Source organism: Martes martes (assembly GCF_963455335.1).
Source record: "Martes martes genome assembly, chromosome: 4".
NCBI classification, from domain to species: domain Eukaryota; kingdom Metazoa; phylum Chordata; class Mammalia; order Carnivora; family Mustelidae; genus Martes; species Martes martes.
This window is the reverse complement of record NC_137891.1, coordinates 37,046,231-37,062,235: the sequence shown is the minus strand read 5'-3', so window position 1 is coordinate 37,062,235 and position 16,005 is coordinate 37,046,231. Positions and strand designations below refer to the sequence as shown.

The window sequence follows — 16,005 nt, the reverse complement described above, 5'->3', positions numbered from 1 at the left end:
TTAATATCTCTTTGTCTTTGTCTTCAAGGCCTAAGTCTTCATATGCCTTTTTTTTTTAAATTTCAGATATTCCAAAGTTTGAGGTTTATTGCAGAAGAATTCCTTCTGAGTGCTCAATTCATCATGAACTGTATCATCAGATTTCCAGTTATCCAGACTGCAAGACCAAAGACTTACTTCCCAGCCTCTTCCTGAGAGTGGAATCTCTAGAGGACATAACAAGTGAGTGGAGTGATGCCATCGACATCAACAACCAGGGGACACAGGTCAGTGAGCTACGCATCTTCCTGCCATGGCCCAAACACAGATTCCCTTTTCTAAGGCTTCCATGCTTGTCTGGTTTTTTGGTTTTGGTTTTTGGGGTTTGTTTTCTTTTTGGTTTTTTTGTTTGTTCATTTTTTTTAAAAGATTTTATTTATTTATTTGACAGAGAGATAGAGAGAGAGCCCAAGTAAGCAGAGTGGCAGGCAGAGGGAGAGAGAAAAGGAGGTTCCCCGCTGAGCAGAGAGCCCAATGCGGGGCTGGATCCCAGGACCCTGGAATCATGACCTGAGCCGAAGGCAGCCGCTTAACCAACTGAGCCACCCAGGTGCCCCCATGCTTGTCTGTTTTTAAACAGACTTTTCCAAATGCTGCACTTCTTGTCCCTGTGTGAGGACGCATGTGTATCCATTTTTCCATTCTCATTAGGTTATAAATTCTCAGATACAATCTGTGTTTCCCAAATGTACTTACAACTGCTAACCAGCAAGGAGCACTTCGTAAAGGCAAGCCCCTGTTGGGTCTAATCCAAGGTCAAGAATGAAATAACATTATTAGACTTCTCTACGTAGAGGGTAGTCCTACTGTCCAGATTTTAGGAAAATCATAATGGTAGCCCTAGATTCATCCCCTCTTTAGAAAATTTAAAAACTTAATTTAAAAATAGACATATTTTTGCTAAAAGTACATAACAGTCTGCAAATATAAGTACAGTTTAAAAACCTGGAACAGATAAATGTCCCAATTTGTCTGTCTTGCTCTCCGTGTTGGTGGTGGTTTATTTTTGTTGAAAATGGCGTATGAACCTAGTATTTCATGTCTCCTATACTTAAAATTTGCCATCTTTCGGTGTATAACAAAAAACTCACTATTATATAGCAATCACTACTCTCTGGTCTATCCTCTAGTCCATCCTCCCTCCGCTCAGCCCCCGGGGACCACAGCTATCCTTGGCGCTCTGAGCTTGTCAGGTTCAAGGCACCACCTGTGAGTGGAACCACACCACATGCGTCCTGCCGTGCCGGCTCATTTCACTCAGCGTAGTTAGTGTCTTTGGTGTTGGTCCGTGTCATGGCGTGTGATGCTGCTTTCTTCCATTTTAGGGCTGAGCGATCTCTGCCGTACTTTGTTAAAGGTCTTCTACACCTATTCATTCATTTGTAGGTCCCATTCATGGTAATGGTTACAAGACACCTATTAAAGTTACAAATATATTTACTGTAATAATGATTATCATTTAATAATCGTTTACTGCACGCCAGGCATCATGCTGAGCTCTTGCCATTCATTCCTCTCTATCCCTATGTAGCTGTAAGAGACAGGCCAATGGTCTCCATGTTACACGAGTGAAAACTGAGACCTCCAGAAGTAACACAGCCTAATACCCTGGCATTACTAGAGAAGGGACTGGGATTTGATCCAGACCTGCCTGACTCCAAAGCACTGCTCCATACCACTATGCTATGAATCCTACTTCCCCACCTGGGATTCCTGAACACTGGGATTCCCCAGCTGGCACATTCTTTCTCATTTCCTGACAGACTCTCTCTCTTCCCCCAACTGTAAAGTCTCCTCCCCACTATAGGCCCCCCATTTGTTCATATAACACTTGTAACATTGAATTGCATTTTTTTTAAAGATTTTATGTATTTGAGAGAGAGAGCAAGAGCAAGCCTGAGCCAGGGGTGAGGGGGTAAGAGGAGCAGAGGGAGAAACAGACTCCCCGCTGAGCCCCCGCTGATGAGGGGCTCAATCCCAGGACTGCAACTGACTGAGCCACCCAGGCGCCTCTGTAGATATTTCTTTAAGTGATTTCCTACCAAGTTAGATTTCCTGGCGGTCCGATACCTGCCTAATTCATCCTCGGCCTGTGGGAGAGTGCCTGTCGGCACAGTAAGAGTAAATATCAAATCAGTAAATGAAGGACCGAATGAATGAATGAATGAATGAGAAGGTGAGACTAGGCGAGAGAGATGGTGTGAAGGAGGGCATGAGAGCCCCGGGTCTAGCCTGGGGAAAGGCCAGTGTGTCAGTGCAGAGCAGCAAAAGAGACGGAGAGGAAGAGACAGAGTGGCAAGAGGACCACCGGGCAGGGGAGACAGAGAGCCCCTGAGGGACAAAGTTGACAGGCTGGAAGGTGGTGGAAGGAGGGAAGCAAGGTAGCAATTGGAAATGACAAGTTCAGAGTGAGCGGAAGGGAGGGAGTGGAAGAACATGTGAGAATTGTTTTTTCCAGGAGTGGGGCTGTGCAGCAAAGGAGGTCAGAGATGGGGAAGCTGGTCTCTGCGCTGCAGGGGTGGAGGCAGTCAAGGAGAAGTGGAGAGGACAGTGAGGAGTGCCCGGGAGACAAGTCCAGGGCCCCATGAATGAGGTTGTGCTGGAACAGGAGGATCTCGTCCTCTTCTCTGCCTGCAGAAAAGAGGTGGGCAGAGGTTAGGGAGAGCTGTTTTGAGGGAGGGACCGGGACATTGAGGGAACTGATGGACTGAGGACTGAAGTTTGTGAGGTACGGAGTAAATCACCTGCTGAGAGGGAGAGGGAAAGGGCTGGGGGCCTGGGGGGAGTGAGTTAGCAGCAGAACCAGGCCAAGGATGCAGCCAGGGACTGGTGCAGGACTAGCTGAGCCTCGCTGCCCCCCCCTCCCCCCCCCCCCCCCCCGCCCCTGCCACATTCACCTTGGAGACCTGCGTTTGTAGTGGTCCCCACCCTAGAGGGGTGTGGTTTCTGTCCGCGGCACTCATGGGCTGCACACTGAGAATCTGCTAGATCTGCGCAGCCCCGGAGATGCTCCTGGTCTCATTAACATACAAAATAAAGATTGCAAGCTTCCCAAGGGTTCCTGAACTCCTCTGCGTTGGTTTGAAGAATTTTTCAAACCTTGCTTGCTTCTCTATGTCTAGGGAATTCTTGACAACAGGCCTTCTGCCTGCCAAACCTTATTTCAGGGATTCCCATTCACTCTAAATTTCCTCAAACCTTTGTAGTCACAGATACTTCAAAGCTAGGAGGAGGTACTCTTTCCAACACCCTTATCATCCCTGGTCTGAGGACCCAGCAAAGGCTCATGTTCCCATTAATCTTTGAGGAGCTGTGTGCCATATGTCCAGCAGACCGCGGTTCGCTTCCTACTCCGCAGGAAGATGTGTTTCAGAGCCTCACCGACATCTCAGGAATACACCAGCACATATAAATCACTAGGGAGTGAAGGGAGCTGTGTCCTCTGATGAAAGGAAGCAGCCCTTCTGTAGAAGTGAGTTCATTTTCCAGGAGCCTTTCCTCAGCCTTGGGTCTGAGGCCCATGATGCAAATTTCAAAGCTTACCTTAAAAAGCAAGATAGAGGGGCGCCTGGGTGGCTCAGTGGGTTAAAGCCTCTGTCTTCGACTCAGGTCATGATGCCGGGGTCCTGGGATCGAGCCCCACATCGGGCTCTCTGCTCAGCGGGGAGCCTGCTTCCTCCTCTCTCTCTGCCTGCCTCTCTGCCTACTTGTGATCTCTGTCAAATAAATAAATAAAATCTTAAAAAAAAAAAAAAAAAAGCAAGATAGGGGCTCCTGGGAGGCTCATTTGGTTAAGTTGCTGCCTTCGGCTCAGGTCATGATCCCAGCATCCTGGGATCGAGTCCCACATCAGGCTCCTTGCTCCGCAGGGAGCCTGCTTCTCCCTCTGCCTCTGCCTGCCACTCTGCCTGCCTGTACTCTCTCTATCTCTCTGACAAATAAATAAAGAAAATCTTTAAAAAAAAAAAAAAAGGCAGGATAAAAAGACCGTAAAAACACCGTAAAATCACCAATCTGCCTCAAGGAAGACAACTCCTTTAGCTTTTGCCAGTGATCACCCCTTGCCTCAGCTCTGGAAACAAGACAGTGTCATGTCCTATACTTTTGAGATGGAATATGACAGGGGCAGGCAGAAAGTAAGTTTATAATAAGTTTATAATCACACAAAGAGGTGTTCTTTGGATCAGGAGTTCCTGGGAAATCTGATGGTGTGTAGGCCGTAAAATTCTGACCATTCTTGGTGTGGATTTTCCTGGGCTGTGTTACTAGCTGACATGTGGCTAGAAGACATTCCCTGGTTACTCACCAGAGGTCCCGAAGCAGCAGTGGGTGCTCTTAGCCTTAACTTTTTAGCAGGTGTGAGCCTGACTCTGGGGGAAACATCTCTAGATTCTGAATAAATAAGTAAAGACATAAAAAAATGAGCTTATGTGGACCATTTTAAGTCACAGTTTTGATCCCATCAGGAAGACACGTTGGGGAGACAAATAATAAGCAAGTGCTCCCAAGGCTGTCTTGTTGGGAACTCTGGGGGCAACTGTGAAGGGAAGGTCAGTGGTCCTGCTAGGATGTCCAGCAGACGAGCTTGCGAGGTTAAGAAGAACCTCTCCAGTAAAGGATCTCGTACTTCAGATTGAACAGGCATGAAGTAGACAAGAAAGTGGGACATTTTTTCTGGGCGGAGAAAGCTACATGTTTGAAGCTTCTGTGCTCAGACACGGAGCCTGGTCCCTTCAGGGATCTAAATGCCAGTGTGGCCAGAGTGCCAGATGAAGGAAAAGGGGCCAGGACAGGGACCAGTGAGGCAGTTCAAGGCCAAACCGGCCAGATTCAGTATCTGCAACCAAGGATTTAGGTTTTTATCTTAAGAGCCATGGAAAGTCTTTGACTTGTTTATGAAAAGCAATTTCTGAGCCATTGAAACAGCAAAGAAAAATGAGCCGTAAAAACCCCAGAAGGTTTGCAGGTGAGTTTTCTTCTAAAAAGATCCAGTAAATTCTCACGATCTTTGACGCTTAGCAGAAGTGTTCGGTGGAGTCAGCATCGCCAGGGTTTTCTTTTCCATGTGTGTAGAAGAGGCGGAGTAACAGTCCTTCATGTTTCTGTAGCTCTCTGCCATTTACAAAGTACTCGCACATCACAGTCTCTATTCTTCCGTTCATTTATTTGGCAAGTTTAATGGAGAAACTATCCAGGGCCAAACCCTTTGCCCTGGACAAGGCCTTACTCCTGCTCCAAGGACCTGAGCAGAAGTAAATAAATCCAGTCAAGTGGTATAAGTCCCAAGACAGAGCCTTTGATCACGGCAAAAATTCTAGGATCATTAGGGCAATAATTTGTGTGTTTCTTTTCCTGATGAGAGGATTGAGACTTAAAGAGTAATCAGCTAGGTGGTTTATAACTAAGCAGGATCAGGCTGGAACCGGGATCTGCCTACATGTGACCCAGTCTTGTTTTTCCTGCACCAAGTGGAGGTCACAGTCTGTCCTTTGGAGTCCAGCCCTGGCTACAGATATTGCTACCTGAAGGTTCATGAAAGCACGTGTTAGAAGAGGTTTTCTACTTTCCCCTCTACCCAGGGCAAGAGTCCCTCCCATGCCATCTCCCTTCAGTCTTCTGGCTCGGTTTCATTCCAGCAGTGACTATAGGAAAGTTTCTGCCCGTGTCGAGCTGAAAATCCTCCCTCCGTGGCATCCACTCCTTCATCCTTGTTTTACCCTCTGGGGCATCACAGATTGTTTACTTCCCCTCTAATATAGCAACACTACAATTATTTGAAGGCCGCCTCAACATCTTCTCTAAGTGTTCCCTTATCCAGGCCAAACATTGCTGGTTCCTTGAATCATTCCTTCAGTAAATGTGATTTCCAGACCCATCACCACAGTTACCCTTGTCTGAATACACTAGTGTGTTATGTTCCCTTTTAAAAATCTGGCAGCCAGAATTATACATACTATTCCAAATGTGGTCTAACCAGCTATTACCTCCCTGTGCTTCCATTAATAAAGTGGAAGATTGAGTTAGCTTTTTATTAACAAGTTTAGACTGTTTGTTATTATTGAACTTGTGGTCAACCACATCCCCCAGGTCTTTATCATATGACTCGCTATACAGTTGACTTTTTGAACCCAGTGACAGGACTTTGCATTTATCCCCAATAAATTAAATCTTGTTGCTATTGGCCTGGTCCAGCTTGTTGAAATCACTTAAAAAAAAATTTGTGATGCTGTCATCCAACATATTAAGTATCGTTGGTAGCTTTATGTCATCTATAGATGTGGTAAGCATGCATTCTACGTGTTCGTCCGAGTCATTAATAAATATGTCGAACAGGACAAGTCCAAGGTCTGCAGGCCATGGTGAGTCACTAGATACCTCCTGAATGCGTGGGTTCAGTCAGCCACTAACACCTCAAAATGCACAGTCATCTGACCCACATTTCTTAAATAAGAAAATGCACCTGAAAATGTTTTTTAAGCCATACTGTTTAAGGTGTTTCTTATCTTGCTTACAAGGTTATCATGACACTTTGCTAAATGCCTTGATGAGCCAAGACTCAAGCAATGTAATCAGTCCACTTGGTGCAGATCAGACAGAGGGAATAACCCTGAGAACTAACGCTTGAAGAGCATGTGATCATTTTCTGATATACCCTCAGCCTCTGTCCAGGGACCTTTACATAGAAGACTTATCAGCCCAAGGGAGTATCTGATTTCTAAAACTTGCAGTAAAGCTATTTTGGCTTTTTGTTTACTTCCCTCACCTTCCCCTACATCCCATATCAAGGCCAGAACAGACATGAGCTAGTTGGTACCCACTTCTGCACATCTGCCAAGTGCTCTGGTCTAGAGTCTTCTATGTGTCTACAGTTTGTTCCAGCTGAGTCACACCTGCTCTTAAAGATACTTGGGATTAGGGATTCCCCTAAATATTTTTCAGCAGCTATACAGAGGGAAGACTTATACTCTGAACATCGCTATTTTGTTTTTGCCCTTATCCAACCTTTTCTCACTTTAGGAATTGATCATTTTAGAAATTTGTCTACCTTTCTTTCCTCTCGGAGATCAACTCGCACTCTTTAGCTACCAGCTATCATCCAGTCACTCGGATCCATCTCTGGCCCCTGCATCTCTCCTAAGCTTCCAAGTCTGTGTTCTTCACCAACCACCAGACATGTGCGCCTGAAACTCACAAGCACCTCAAACCCAGCATGTCTGAAACCAAAGTGATCATTTTCCATTCCCTAAGCCAGCTTCTCTTAGAGTCACTACTTCCCACTATAAAAACCTTAAATAAGATTTCTGTAAATTTGTATTGAATTCCTGCTTTATGTCAAGCACTCTACAAATATTATCTTTAGTCCCTGCCACATTCCTTAAAGGCAGATACTATCTGAAGCCCAGGGAGGTCACCTTTCACAAAGCAAGTGGCCTGGGATCCAAACTCCAGCTGTCAGGCTTCCTGAGCCTATACTTTTCCTACTGTACCCCAATGCCTTCCTTTCCCTCTTTCTCCTGCCCCCACACATCCTGTAAATCACCAGGTTCTGGCAGAAAGTCCTCAGAAGTTTCTCTGGATCTGCCCCTTCTCTCTGTGACCATGGCCTACTTCAGGGCTTTTATCCATCTTCCCTCTCCCAGAGTTTGGCAGTAGCCCCTCAAAGGACCTCTGTGTCGTCAGTCTCATCACCTTCAACTTGGTCTCCACAGCTACCACCCAAGTAATTACTAAAACACAGAGTCCAGCCCAGAGAAGGCTCTCCCGGCCACTAGACTGCTTAAAACAGGCCACCACCTGAGACAAGCAGGCTGCATGTTACTTCCATACTCCTTCTGTAGGTAAGGGGTCCGTCCGGCCCCATAGCACACATGGAACTCTCTTCTCCCCTTCAAAGCCTAAGTCTTGACTTGGTCCACATCATGGCTTTCCCTCTTCAGATATTTTCTTACAAGTCACTTCGCCTAGAGATAGGAATACTACCTTCTCAATTTATTCCTTCCCAAAATAGGGAGTAAAATTTTTTATGAAAAAGAAATGTTAGCCAAAGGTCAGAACAAATAGAATGGCTAATTACCTGCAGATCTATTTACGGAGGCTGAGTGTCTGCCATCTGCCGGCTGGAGACCCAGGAAAGCCATGGTGTAACTCAGTCCGGGTCCAAAGGCCTGACAACCAAGGCAGCTGATGGTTCAAGGCAGCTAAATTCACGAGGAGAAGATGAAATGAGATATCCTAGCTCACCAGTGAGGCAGGGGGACAAGGGGGCAGATTATTCCTTCCTGCACCTTTTGTTCTGTCCAGGCCCTCTACAGACTTCCCCCCACATTGGGGAAGGCAGTCTGCTGAGTCTGCTGATTCAAATGCTAAGCCCATCCAGAAACATCCTCACAGACACATCCAGAAATAACGCATAACCTGGGCACCCTCTGGCCAGTCAGGTTGACACAAAATTTCCCATCACAGAAAGAAAGTAAAAATCTGAGGTAGGAGCACAGGAGTCAGGTAAAAGAAAGAGAATTGGGAAGGGAGGAGGCCCAGCAAAGTGGATCCTGTGGCTGTCGGAGCCCAGATGAAGAGGAAATGAGTAAAATATTAGAGGAGGAGAGTACAGAGGTAGTTTTAGTAACAGTTGTACCTATTATTAAAGTCTACCTCAGCTTCTGTGCTGGGGTGTTTTCTGACTCCCTCCAGATTTTCCCTGGACTGCCACATAGAACCTGCAGGGAAAAAGAGGGAGACCCAGAAAGAGAGACTTTCAGGAATTCATCCTTTTATTTCCTGTGTCCCCTTATAACTTAATAACTTAGTAAAATTAAGTTGATACCATTTTTAAAAATATTGTTTGCTGGACATAAATCTAATAGGCATTTTAATAAAGATAACTGGATACATAGAAAAGCACAAGTTTATTAAAGTGTTTCTTACTTGTAATTGTGGTAAAAGACAACATAGTAAGTGGAGGGCAGGACATAGGCCTGGAATGGTGTTCTTATACCCACAGTCATGAGAGAAAGTTTACTTGATCAGAGTAAACAGACACAAACAGATACAAACAGCAAAATACAGAGTATCCTCCCAGGGTTTAGTGGTCAGAGCAGCAAATCTATGATATGTTGCCCGATAGCCTCCTTCCCATCCCCCCACACACCAGTGTGAAGTGAAGAAAGAACAAACAAGGGATGGCACTGATCAGGACAGTCTCGCTCATTCGGCAGTAACAGCTCAGCAGCAACAACAGAAAACCCCCCTCGGTCATCAGTCATGTCATCGTCCCTTTTCCACACGTGAAACAAACAAATCGCCTCCCTGGGGCTCCATCCAGTCACCACATCCCACAGGAAATCCAGTGCTCCTGAGCAACACTCTGAATCTGCGTGGGACTCCCTTCATCTGGAGAGCTGGGAGCCAGTGGTCTCCTCCCTCTCTCCGCACTTTACAAGACAGGATAACCATTATAACCCCTCCAGAATGGAAAGGAGAAGAAAGAGAGACGTAACTGCAGCCCCTTATCTGTGACAATTCTGAAAATTTTCTGAGCACGTAATTGTGGGGTTTCTACCCTGGGGCAAGGTCTAGTCTCTGAGCCCTATTTCTATTCTTGGAACTGCTTTCTTACCATTTTTCTTCTAGTCCCTGGATCTGCCCTCAAGAGCTCTTCCTCGATCCCATCTGAAGCTCGTATTGAGTTTCAAGCAATCAGTCTCTTCCAGTCTAGACTTGTGAGTTTATTGGGTCGTAGTCATTTCTCAAGAACTATTTGATTCTCGAGGATTCGTGTACTGATAACCACACCCATGGTCCTTTTCAAGGCATATTTCTGTGCTATCTTGCTTCTTCGCCTCTCTCTAGATTTAAGAGAGTTTCTGTGGCAAACGTATACTTTTAAGCTAAACTTTCTTCTGAGTCACTTGAACAACTGGCCAACTCTTTCCTGATATCTGAGCTCATCTCTTCTTGAATACATTGCCAGAGACAGCCAGTAGCAGCCAACACACACTACTAATGTTTTGTTCCCGAACCTCATCTTCTGGAGGCACAAATGGATTAGGTTTATAATCTGCCTCCCAGGTAATCTCAGACAACTAAAAATGTCTTGCTACTTTATAACATGAATTGCCACTTTAATATCTTCCAGTATCAATTCTTACTGCCTGACCATTAACGCAAGGACTCCTATTTTAGGTTTTTGCTGGAACCCTACTTCTAGTATCGATATTATATCAGTTAGCTGGGTGAGGCTCTGTGGCTTTTCTGAATCCTAGCATTTACTGCTTGCTCATGCTGTGTGCCCAGGGCTCATAGTTACTTTCCATGGTCACTCAGGGATGCAGGTTGATGGAATCTCCATCACCTTCTGTGTGCCCCACTATAAAAAGCCACCCCCAAACCTAGAGGCTTGACAATGATGAACATCTCATGAGTCTGAAGGTTTGTTTGGGTGATTTTTCTGCAGGATGAGCCTGGGATCACTCAGCAGCTATGTTCGGCTGGAAGTTGGCAGAGGGAGGAGTTCAGCTGGAAAGTCTGGGCATCTCTCTCACCATGTGGTCTTTCCTCTCTAGAGAGGCTAAACCAGACTTCTTCACATGGTTGGCAGGAGGGCAAACCCCAGGGATCAAGCTTTATCAGGCTTCTTGCCTCTCATTTGCTGATATCCCGTCTGCTGACAGCGGTCACAGCCAAGCTCTGGATCAGCGGGAGGGACCAAGCAAAGGCCTGGAAGCTGGGTGTGCAGCTCCTTGACTGTGTAACCGTCTGCCATAACCAGCTGGACCAGGAAGCAACAAGCTTTTTCTTCAAAAAGTTTCTTCTTTTTCTTCAGTAAGCATTTTCGGTTTTACAGGCAATACAGTCTCTGTCCCAATTTGTCCACTCTGCTGTTACATAGAGACAATATGTAAATAAAGGAGCATAGCTATGTCCCCACAAAACTTTATTTACAACTAACAGGCCATGGATTGGATTTGTCCTGCCACCGATCTAGAGCATAGAGCCTATATTCATCCTCCACAGCAGGGGAAGAAGACTAGCTCTTTTACGCTTTGGCTCAGAAGTAACGCTTGTCAATTCTGTCTTTAGCTCATTGGCCAGAACTTAGTCACGTGGCCACACCTAACTGCAAGGAGCTGAGGGGTAGAGTCCTGCTTTGTGCTGGACGGAGCTTGGTACGTGTGGACGCTGGAAGTCTCTACCCCAGCAGCTACATTGAGATGATGTCCATTCAGATCTTGACTGCATATCAGGTGCTGAAGAAAATGGACACAAAACCATTGTCCTCATAAGCTTATCCAGAGATCATGATGATTAATATACAAAGAGGGAGTTGTTATACATCTCTGCCCTAAAATCATTAGTTATTATCCCATCATTTGTGTACTTGGCTTTTTCACCAGCTAAACTGAGAGCAGTTTGAGGGTATGATTAGATCTTCTCGGGCAGGGTGGCTCCACCAGTTAAGCGTCCAACTCTTGATTTCTGCCCAGGTCATGATCTCAGGGTCATGAGATGATCTCAGGGTTGTGAGATCGAGCACCACATCAGACTCCCTACTCAGCGGGGAATCTGCTTCTCCCTCACTCTTCATCTGCCCCCCACCTCATGTGCTCTCTCTCTCTCAAATAAATAACTAAATCTTTAAAAAACAAAAACAAAACAAAACAAAAACACTTCCCTATTCCTAATACAGAGCCTTCCTCTTTGTAAGAACACTTTAAGTATCAAATAATTGGTTGAATGACTAAATGACCATCAGACCAAAACAAGGATTTATTTTAAAACTTCTGAGGTAGATACAGGTGCCTAATTTCTCTGGCAGTTAGATACCTAACTCCCTAATCCCTAGAGCTGCCGCTGTACAAAATGCTTGGCATTGTGAGCTGCTTCTCTACCCGGGAAATGAGACATGAACTTAAAAAGTCCATGTTTCTCCCTTTCTTAGTGGTGAGTGGAAGGAACACCCAGAAAAATTTTTCTCCAGAGTCCAGATTTTTGATGAGAAGAAGTACCTTAAAGGTTTAAGTCCATTTGCTTGCTTCAAAGTCCCTTGGGCAGTTAACAAAAACCATCAGCTTGATTTATCTTTCCTATCTTAGAAGGAACCAGTATCCTTCCTCATTTCATCATGCCTAAGGATGACTTTCAGTTTGAGCAGAGCAGTCAATATTTCCCTTTTTGAGCCTCTCCTTCCCTCCTTTGAGGGTTGATAGTTCTCTCCTAAAACCCTGGGACATGCACTTAAGTTATAGTCACTGAGAGAGGGAAATACAGATGGGAGCACAGGGCCTTAGAAAGGTTTGTGCCGGGGCGCCTGGGTGGCTCAGTGGGTTAAAGCCTCTGCCTTCAGCCCGGGTCATGATCCCAGCATCCTGGGATCGAGCCCTGCATTGGGCTCTCTGCTCAGCCAGGAGCCTGCTTCCCTTCCTCTCTCTCTGCCTGCTTTTCTGCCTGCTTGTGATTGCTGTCTGTCAAATAAATAAATATAATCTTAAAAAAAAAAAAAAAGAAAGAAAGGTTTGTGCCAAATGAATAATCTCACGTCTATAAACCTAGTAGAAAAGCAGTTGACTTAGGGCGCCTGGGCGGCTCAGCCAGTTGAGTATCCCACTCTTGATTTCCATTCAGGTCATGATCTCAGGGTCGTGGATTCGAGTCTCACGCTGAGCCCACTTCAGGCTCCACGGTCAGCAGGAAGTCTGCTTCTGTCCCTCTCTCTCTCTGTCCTTCCCTATCTCACATCCATGGGTTTTCTCGATCTCTCTCAAATAATCTTTTTTTTTTTAAAGCAATTGATTTACTTTATATATCATACAAAATGATAAATATGAGTGTTTTTTAAATAATACCTGTTTTGTTTTAGATTCATGACCTCGGCCATTTATTAAGTTGACTGCATTCTAGATTTTGTCCAAGTCAAGTTCATTTTCTTTTTAAAGAGTTCATTTATATGTTCATCACCACTAGCCATTAGGGAGACTCAAATTAAAACCACATTGAGATACCACCTTACACCAGTTAGAACGGCCAAAATTAGCAAGACAGGAAACAACATATGCTGGAGAGGATGTGGAGAAAGGGGAACCCTCTTACACTGTTGGTGGGAATGCAAGTTGGTACAGCCACTTTGGAGAACAGTGTGGAGATTCCTCAAGAAATTAAAAATAGATCTTCCCTATGACCCTGCAATTGCATTACTGGGTATTTACCCCAAAGATGCAGATGTATTGAAAAGAAGGGCCATCTGTACCCCAATGTTTATAGCAGCCATGGCCATGGTCGCCAAAATGTGGAAAGAACCAAGATGCCCTTCAACAGACGAATGGATAAGGAAGATGTGGTCTGTATACACTATGGAGTATTATGCCTCCAACAGAAAGGGCGAATACCCAACTTTTGTAGCAACATGGACGGGACTGGAAGAGATTATGCTGAGTGAAATAAGTCAAGCAGAGAGAGCCAGTTGTCATATGGTTTCACTTATTTGTGGAGCATAACAAATAACATGGAGGACATGGGGAGATGGAGAGGAGAAGGGAGTTGAGGGAAATTGGATGGGGAGGAGAACCATGAGAGACTATGGACACTGAAAAACAACCTGAGGGTTTTGAAGGGGTGGGGGGTGGGAGGTTGGGGGAACCAGGTGGTGGGGAGGGCATGTATTGCATGGAGCACTGGGTGTGGTGCAAAAACAATGAATACTGTTACACTGAAAAGAAATTTTAAAAGATTTCATTTATATTTTTGAGAGAGTGTGAACACGAGTTGGGTGAGAGGCAGAGAGAGAAGCAGCCTCTCCTCTGAGCAGGGAGCCTGAATCGGGGACTCTGGGATCATGACGTGAGCTGAAGGCAAACGCTTACCCGACTAAGCCACCCAGGTGGCCCAGGTTCAATTTTTACCTTAGAACAGACAAGGAAAATTCAGGATACAGGATCTTTTGAAACATATTTTTGCAAAACAGTCCATTTGGGAAACACGTCCGTGGAGAACAAACGGACCCTACTCCCGCCATCAAGAAACTGACAGTCTGATCATTGAGTCAGGTGTGTAAACAGGTGACTGTGCCGCGAACAATACAGATTTGTGACCAAACAGAAGTGCGGTTTAAGTACTTTAGGAACATAAGAGTGAGTATCAAGCTGAGGAAAGGAATAGGAAAACTAGAGGGTACTTCATGAAAAGAGGTATCCTTAAGGAGCAGGTGCAAAGATACATAGGCTCTGGAAAGGACTCGTATGGGGTGGGGGGGGCATCTTCTGGGCCCTGGGGGTGCGAGTGGCAGACAAGGGCCTAAGCTGAAGCAGCAGCCGTGGAGCACAAGAGAAGGCTCTACCAAGGAGCTGGCCGAGCGGGAGTGTCTGTGGACTGCTGGACCGCAGGACACGGGCAGGAGGCGGACGTGATGGCCAGCTGCTGGACCCGCCCCAGGGTGCCGTCCCTGGTCAGGATTTCTGAAGGTGCACTCATGCACCAAAGAAGCCTGGTGCCATTGAAGTGACGTCTGGGGCTCTCTCTGCGGTTCTACGTACACTCTTTCCCCGGGCCTCCTCAGCCGGTCAGAGTTAGAGTACCTTCATTCCCTGGCAGGCAGGCACCTAGCTCTGTTCCTTCCTCCAGAAATTTTCAGTATTCCTTCTCTTTACTATCCTAACAATAATAAAGGGAGCAGATTTGGCCTGAACTGATACCGCAAATTATCACAAAATCAGCGTTCCCAAGCATAGGTTCTTGCCTCTACTCCCAGGTAAGGCTGGCCATGAGCATGATGTTCTTGGAGTTGTTTTTCAAATAGTTCTGTTCTGTTTTCAAATATTTATCCATTTAAGCAGCCTTGGTATTTCATGCTGAAAGGACATCTGTTCTGCTGGCCTGGCACCTGGCTTCTGAGATAGAACTTCCCTGGGGCTTTAGTCTACCTTCCCATGGAAGAAAGATTAATTTTGACTCCAAGCAAATGAAGTTATCTGACATTGTTACAAGTATGTGAGGGACTGAGGGACCTTGAGAAGATTATGGCATGTCTTGATAGGTTTTCTGGTACGTTTCTGAGTCCTCCAGATAGATGGGCATCCTCATGGTAGTGAGTCAACACTCGAGAGTCTGAAAGTTTTTTCATTTTGCATTTCAAGTCCTGAGTTTCAGGAGATTATTTTCCACAGAGATCCATAAACACACATCAGGCTGGCCCATGGCTGGACTCCAGCCCACACAGAGCTATTTGCCAATTCCAAAGGAGCAGAAAATAAAGACACTCGTGCCCTGTCGTCATCCATCCTTGTTTTTTGCTATGAACCTTACAGCTGGATATTGAAAAATCTGGATTTGATCTTTCTTTCTTTCTTTCTTTCTTTCTTTTTTTTTTTTTTACAAGTCAGCTGAATAGCCTATACGTATACATAGAGAGAAATATAACCAGCAAGTGTTTGTGGTATTGAATCAGAACTTAAGACGTTGGAAGGCAACCATTTCAGTAGTGGTTCTTACTTCTTTTTTGTCAGATTTTGATGATTATTCTTGCAGGTTGTGTTCCTGACTGGCTTTGGCTACGTGTATGTGGACATTGTCCTCCAGTGTGGCACGGTCTTCATCACTGTGGCCCCAGAGGGAAAAGTGGGATCTGGTCTAACCACTACGAACAGGTAGGATTAATTATTATCCCAGTGGCAGTATGGTAAGCTTTCCCATTGTAAAGTCATAAACCTGCTATTTCCCATTCTTTATCATCTCTATATATACACTATAGCTTTTGGTGAATTATTATATAATCCATAGGATATGGTTATTAGCATTAAATCTGACCTATAAAAAGTAGCAAGATATGATCTTTGGTACCCCTTCCAGTGGTAAGTTGAATAAACTGGTTTACAAACAAAAACATGCATTAGAATTATATATTAGAATTATATATTAGCATTAGCATGAAATGCAAATTAATACTTCTGTATCCAGTTGACAACCTCGTAGTTAGTA

At 45.2% G+C, this 16,005-nt stretch overlaps 1 protein-coding gene across 1 annotated transcript in view; it reads left to right on the top strand.

Annotated features, from left to right (window-relative positions):
* The window catches only part of VPS13B (vacuolar protein sorting 13 homolog B), a 611,735-nt gene that overhangs the window by 569,983 nt on the left and 25,747 nt on the right, over positions 1 to 16,005 (top strand). The window contains exons 45-46 of the mRNA XM_080801635.1: positions 67 to 266; positions 15,556 to 15,674. Of these exons, the coding sequence (XP_080657761.1) occupies positions 67 to 266; positions 15,556 to 15,674 (319 nt within the window). The remainder of the gene's footprint in view (positions 1 to 66; positions 267 to 15,555; positions 15,675 to 16,005) is intronic.